The 7238-nt window shown below is 40.6% G+C and overlaps 1 protein-coding gene across 1 annotated transcript; it reads right to left on the reverse strand.

The window, feature by feature from the left end:
- Window positions 1–2626: 2626 nt before the first annotated feature.
- LOC144894596 (uncharacterized) lies at window positions 2627–5258 on the reverse strand. Its single transcript, XM_078787943.1, has 6 exons — window positions 5135–5258; window positions 3905–4007; window positions 3536–3673; window positions 3255–3430; window positions 2986–3122; window positions 2627–2726 (listed from the first exon to the last, which is right to left on the reverse strand). Exons 2-6 carry the CDS (start codon window positions 3999–4001, stop codon window positions 2627–2629), a joined length of 648 nt encoding a protein of 215 aa, XP_078644069.1. The 5' UTR covers window positions 4002–4007; window positions 5135–5258.
- Window positions 5259–7238: the final 1980 nt, after the last annotated feature.

Here is a 7238-nt window from a genome sequence, read left to right on the forward strand (position 1 = left end):
GTTACAAGTTAAAGTCTTACTGATTGTATGGGGTGGACAGGTGTCTTTATGCAGCTAACGACCTCAAACAGGTGCATCTGATTCAGGATGATACATGGAGTGCAGGTGGACTTCTAATGGGCAGACTAACAGGTCTTTCAGGGTCAGAATTCTAGATGATACACAGGTGTTCAAATACTTATTTGCAGCTGTATCACACAAATAAATTGTTAAAAAATCATGCATTGTGATTTCTGGATTTTTCTTTTTAGTTTATCTCTCTCACAGTGGACATGCACCTACGATGAAAATTTCAGACCCCTCCATGATTTCTAAGTGGGAGAAATAGCAAAATAGCAGGGTGTTCAAATACTTATTTTCTTCACTGTATGGCACATGTGTGCCACGTCCAAAAACGCACTCCACTCGCTCAGAGAAGGCCTCCGAAGCGCGTTTTGGTACTTATGGAACACATTTAGTGTGATGTGCTTTATTGCTTGGCACACACATCCATTGTTCGAAAATGCACTTTATTCGCTCTCAAACACATTGTGCGCAAAGCATGATTCGGCGTGTCATTGTGGGCCAGCGGAAGGTGCCAGGAGGATTATTCAAAGTGTGTCTGACGCAGCTTCGCATCCCGTTCTATCTGCAACAGTTTCAGGTGGCTGAGAAGCACTGCTGTCGAGTTACAGCTAAAATGAAAAAATGTGTTTCTCTCGCTGTGATAATGTATTTCAAGCAACCTATAGGCTTTATGGTAAAAATTTTCTCCATATATGGCACATGTGTGCCACGTCCAAAAACGCACTCCACTCGCTCAGAGAAGGCCTCCGAAGCGCGTTTTGGTACTTATGGAATACATTTAGTGTGATGTGCTTTATTGCTTGGCACACACATCCATTGTTCGAAAATGCACTTTATTCGCTCTCAAACACATTGTGCGGAAAGCATGATTCGGCGTGTCATTGTGGGCCAGCGGAAGGTGCCAGGAGGATTATTCAAAGTGTGTCTGACGCAGCTTCGCATCCCGTTCTATCTGCAACAGTTTCAGGCGGCTGAGAAGCACTGCTGTCGAGTTACAGCTAAAATGAAAAAATGTGTTTCTCTCGCTGTGATAATGTATTTCAAGCAACCTATAGGCTTTATAGTAAAAATTTTCTCCATATATGGCACATGTGTGCCACGTCCAAAAACGCACTCCACTCGCTCAGAGAAGGCCTCCGAAGCGCGTTTTGGTACTTATGGAACACATTTAGTGTGATGTGCTTCTACACAGCAAATTCAGAAGTGTTAAATCAACTCCTAGGGAGTTAAATTCAACACTTTGAAAGTGTCTATATTGGTCCACACTAAATCGAGTTAAAATAACACTTTTGAAAGTGTTAAACAGTTAACACTGTGACAGAGTTGGATCAACACTCTCAATAGTTGAAATTTAACACCCATCAGTGTTGAATTTACCTAACACTAGTGTGTAGTGTCAAAAATTAACACTATCATTGTGTTGTTTTAACACTGAATAAAATTCAAATTATACTAACACTATGGATAGTGTTAAATATTATACTACTACTACTGCTCATAATAATAATAATATTGATGTTAATGTTAATATTAATATTAATGATAATAATAATGTTGTTATTATCATCATTATTGTTGTTAATAATAATAATAATAATGATAATAACAACAACAACAATAAAATTTACAAAGAAAACCACACAAGTTGCAGTTTGAATCACCTGTATTTCAAACAAGCACACCACATTAACAACAGCACTGGCTTTGCAATAACCACAACACAGGTCACACAATATGACAATGTGGCACTATGTATGTTTTTTCACACAATATGACAATGTGGCACTATGTATGTTTTTTCACACATCTCATTGGAAAACTGTTTGTCATAGGGCCTGTAATAAATCAACTCCTTAACTGGAAAAACAGAAAATGAATCTGCTCTCTCATTGATACAGTATGCACTGAAATGATCATCAAAATAAAGAGTGTCCACTCTGCAAGTCAAAATAAAAGCTTGCTCATCATGTATTATGATGTTGGTGACCTTTCTGAAAACAGGAACTTCCATATTTGTTCCAGTACAAACAAACATACCAGTCTGGTATTCTGTTCCATAGTTCTTCTTGGTCAATCTACAGAAGAACACACATTTTTATACTTATGCAACTTAAAAGTGTATACATTGAGCGACGTTGTCTTTCTTACCAAGCCAGTGATGTTGAGGAATCGTGGGAAGACATCTAAAACTGTTGAAGAGCACTGCTGATCTTGAACCAGTGTTTGGCGGTACTGGAAAGTAGCCCTCATCTTCTCTTTGATTGCCGATTCGTCAGTTGAATGTTTCAGAAAGGATATTGCTTCATGACACTGCTCACCAAGCAGCTGCTTATCCGTGCAGAGAACCTCCCTCTTTCTCTTTGGACTATCCTGGGTGTGCTGGTGGAAGATCTCCGGGACTGAGCTGCAGTGTTGCGCTGAACCGTTTTTATCCTCCAGGCCAAGTACCCAGATCCACTCTGTGGGTCATAGAAGTGTTCCTGTAATATTAAAAACATTAAATTGTAGAGTAAGTTCAGACCACATTACTACTCCATAAATTGATATACAAGCTTTTCATTTATAAACTTCCATTGTCTGAGTATGGATCTCTGAGGCTGGGAAACAGAGAGATGATGCCCAAAGCGTATTTACTTCGCACAGAGACAGGTGGGCTCCTCCTGAAAGATAAACATGACATTACTACTACAGTTCCTTCAGTGCTTACAAATGTTACTGTTGTTAGTGTCACTGAGTTTAAGTCTCTTTCAAATAGTTTTTTTTAATCAGTTTTTGTATCATGTTTTAGCCATTTAGTATTTATCTCTTTCATAGGAGAAAATAAATAATAAGTTGCTTTACTAATATGCAATGTTCTAAAATAAGTGTGCTGTTAAAAAAAAAATCTGTAAAGTATAAATATGAACAATGAAGTCTTACCCATGACTTTCAACCATGTCGGCCACAAGAAGGTTTACCAACTGTCTCCTTGTGCTATCCATCAATGTTTTCATTTTATCATATTCATCCAAAATAATCTGTCCACCCGGTTTGTCCTTCAGAGCATCTCTCACCATCTAAAACATAAAGAATCATAAAGCAAATTAGCAATTATATCCATCACGATCATCATTATGTCCAACAACAAAAAAAGTTTGACACAGTTCTACTGCACAATATATTTGTGTGTGATATTTGATAACTAAGACCTCTTTTGCCGATTTCCGTTCAGCATGGGTTCTCTTCCCTCCATTTGTCCGAACAATCACTGTTGCATCAGATGAATCAGAGGATACTGGCACGGAGTCTTCTGACACTGACACAGATGAGTTGTCTGACATGGGTGACTCCAACGAAGTATATGAAAGATCATGATGAAGCACAACTGTAAACAGTAAAAGAAAAATGTATACACAAAATGAAAAAATAATTAGTTCTCCACAATACTCTATTGACGATCCACTCCTGACCTCACAAGCCTGAGTCTCACCTGTTGACTTAGTTGCCACCCTAACAGTAAGGTTCCCTGCTTGCAAAAGCTCCTCAAACACATCTGCATCGACTTCTGTCCCTGATTCATCTGTCAAGTGCAGCTCAGTCTCAAGTGGAAGATCTAGCTTATGAATGACTGATAAAAAAATATTAAATTTAGAGCAATGGAAAAATTATGATAAACAGAAATTTTCTAAACTTCTTTTCCCCAACATTTTAGATCAAGGGCACACAGGGCATTACCATTAGCTATCATAAACATAACTCCATAATATGAGACATTTACATATCACATAAATTCAGTAGATATTATAGCAATGAGTCAATTTACACAAACATTCTGGGCTCTATTAAAAGTGATGCCAACCTTTCTGAAGAAATGTGTTGAAGTCATCATAGCCATCCTCAGTCTCAGCCACTTTGACATACTTCTGCGTTTCTCCAAATCTCACCTTCACCAACATGATGTACTATAGAAAAACATAGAAGAATAGACATCCACACTACATCATCATTTACAGTATGTTTACCGTGGATGTGGAGAAACATGAAGATTTGGCCTTGCCTGAGTTCGACCGTCTGAGTATTTGTTTTGATTTTTTAAGTGTTACTCACAAGTCATGCCAACTAGTCTCCACCCCGACAACGGGGTCCAGCACAATGACACTGTTACTAAAGCTCAGCCTGCCTGCTATCATGACGGCTAACCTGGTTCTCCTGCCAACAACACCGACACTTACCCATAAACACAAAGACACATGATCAACTCGTCTCTAATTAGTTTGGCAAAATAACGTCAACTGAAGGCACATGACAGCGACATTATTGTTCATATGCATAGATAGCTAAAACACTGTAACTTTAAAGTTAAAAACTCACCGGCATTTCAGACGTTTATTATTATGGCCGCAGCTGGGGGGTGGGGGGTGTGTGTGACTCCGGTAACTTTATTAGCTGCGGCTAACGTTAGATTGAGAAGCTAACGTTAAGAATAAGCTTTTGTTAAGTCCCAAAAGTTAAAAATAAATAAAATACAATAAAATAAAATAATTAAATAAACTACTCCTCCCTGTAAGAGCAGAGCTCTGTGTGGCTGGCGTGGTGGTCCGGTGCCTAAGGCCTAAGGCAGCAACATGCTACCCGGCTCACAGAGCTAGCCTGACTTTTAGCAATAGCAGCAGTCTCTGGGCAGGCGGGAGCTCAACCCCCCGGCCCAGCCCCGGCTCTCTAACCTTACTCCATCGCTTGATATTTTCATCGAAACTAGACCATAGCTAATTAATTGCCATAAGCGCACTTCGATGGCCTACAGATTTTCCGACAGAGAATATTCTGTTAATGTGATGCCTCATGCTCGTGCTACACCATTTTAGCTAGCTTTAACCTCTTACAAAAAATGTGCAGTTATATACCGTGTTATCCAAACGTGTAGCCTAAGCAAGCTGTGTATATTCATCAACACTGATGTGCAAAAGGAACATTAATGCACCCTTAAAAAATAGCATACAACAGCTAACCTTAACATTGGACTTAGCCTACCTTGTTAGAGCTATAGACAGGACTCCGCGACACTTATCGACACATATAAAATACTTACTGAAAAGATACTCCGTGAAGTCTGGAGGTAAAGTCGTCCTCTGCTGACCGTGCTCGAGTCTCCAAGTCGTCCCGCCCTTTAGACAAACACGTCACAGATCCGTTGGAATTCTGGGAGCAACACTGTTAAGTGTTGATTTTAAAATCAACACTTAACAGTGTTGCTTGGATTTAACTCCCTGGATTAACACCAACTCTTTTGAGGAATTAACTCTCACATAGTTGAATTAAACTAAGCAAGTGTTAAATTAACACTGTATTTTTAACATACAACACCAACACTGGAAATCTAACACTTTTGATTTTGCTGTGTATGCTTGGCACACACATCCATTGTTCGAAAATGCACTTTATTCGCTCTCATGCACATTTTGAGCAAAGCATAATACGGCGTGTCATTGTGAGGCAGCGAAAGGTGCCAGGAGGCTCATTCCAAGTGTGCCTGACGCAACTTCGCATCCCGTTCTATCTGCAACAGTTTCAGGTGGCTGAGAAGCATTGCTGTGGAGTTACAGCTAAAATGAGAAAATGTGTTTCTGTCTCTGTGATAATGTATTTCAAGTAACCTATAGGCTTTGTGGTAAAAAATGTCTCCATATATGGCACATGTGTGCCACGTCCAAAAAAGCACTCCACTCGCTCAGAGAAGGCCCCCGAAGCGCGTTTTGGCACTTATGGAACACATTTAGTGTGATGTGCTTCTTTGCTTGGCACACACAGCCATTGTTCGAAAATGCACTTTATTCGCTCTCAAACACATTTTGAGCAAAGCATATTACGGCGTGTCATTGTGAGGCAGCGGAAGGTGCCAGGAGGCTCATTCCAAGTGTGCCTGACGCAGCTTCGCATCCCGTTCTATCTGCAACAGTTTCAGGTGGCTGAGAAGCATTACTGTGGAGTTACAGCTAAAATGAGAAAATGTGTTTCTCTCGCTGTGATAAAGCATTTCAAGCAACCTATAGGCTTTGTGGTAAAAATTTTCTCCATATATGGCACATGTATGCCATGTCCAAAAAAGCACTTTACTCGTTCAGAAAAGAAGGGCTAGGGTTAGGGTTAGGGTTAGGGTTAGGGTTAGGGTTAGGGTTAGGGTTAGGGTTAGGGTTAGGTTAAGGGTTAGGGTTAGGGTTTTGGCACTTAAGGAACACATTTAGTGAGATGTGCTTTATTGCTTGGCACACACAACCATTGTTCGAAAATGCACTTTATTCGCTCTCAAACACATTTTGAGCAAAGCATAATACGGCCTGTCATTGTGAGGCAGCGGAAGGTGCCAGGAGGTTTATTCCAAGTGTGCCTGACGCAGCGTCGCATCCCGTTCTATCTGCAACAGTTTCAGTTGGCTGAGAAGCACTGCTGTCGAGTTACAGCTAAAATGAAAAAATGTGTTTCTCTCGCTGTGATAATGTATTTCAAGCAACCTATAGGCTTTATGGTAAAAATTTTCTCCATATAAGGCACATTTGTGCCACGTCCAAAAACGCACTCCACTCGCTCAGAGAAGGCCTCCGAAGCGCGTTTTGGTACTTATGGAACACATTTAGTGTGATGTGCTTTATTGCTTGGCACACACATCCATTGTTCGAAAATGCACTTTATTCGCTCTCAAACACATTGTGCGCAAAGCATGATTCGGCGTGTCATTGTGGGCCAGCGGAAGGTGCCAGGAGGAATATTCAAAGTGTGTCTGACGCAGCTTGGCATCCCGTTCTATCTGCAACAGTTTCAGGTGGCTAAGAAGCATTGCTGTGGAGTTACAACTATAGTGAGAAAATGTGTTTCTCTCACTGTGATAATGTAGTTCAAGCAACGTATAGGCTTTGTGGTAAAACATTTCTCCATATATGGCACATGTGTGCCACTTCCGAAAAAGCACTCCACTCGCTCAGAGAAGGCCTCCGAAGCGCGTTTTGGCACTTATGGAACACATTTAGTGTGATGTGCTTCTTTGCTTGGCACACACATCCATTGTTCGAAAATGCACTTTATTCGCTCTCATGCACATTTTGAGCAAAGCATAATACGGCGTGTCATTGTGAGGCAGCGAAAGGTGCCAGGAGGCTCATTCCAAGTGTGCCTGACGCAACTTCGCATCCCGTTCTATC

This window comes from Doryrhamphus excisus, linkage group LG21 (genome assembly GCF_037039965.1).
Source record: "Doryrhamphus excisus strain RoL-2023G ecotype Guam linkage group LG21, RoL_Dexc_Guam_v1.1, whole genome shotgun sequence".
NCBI lineage: Eukaryota > Metazoa > Chordata > Actinopteri > Syngnathiformes > Syngnathidae > Doryrhamphus > Doryrhamphus excisus.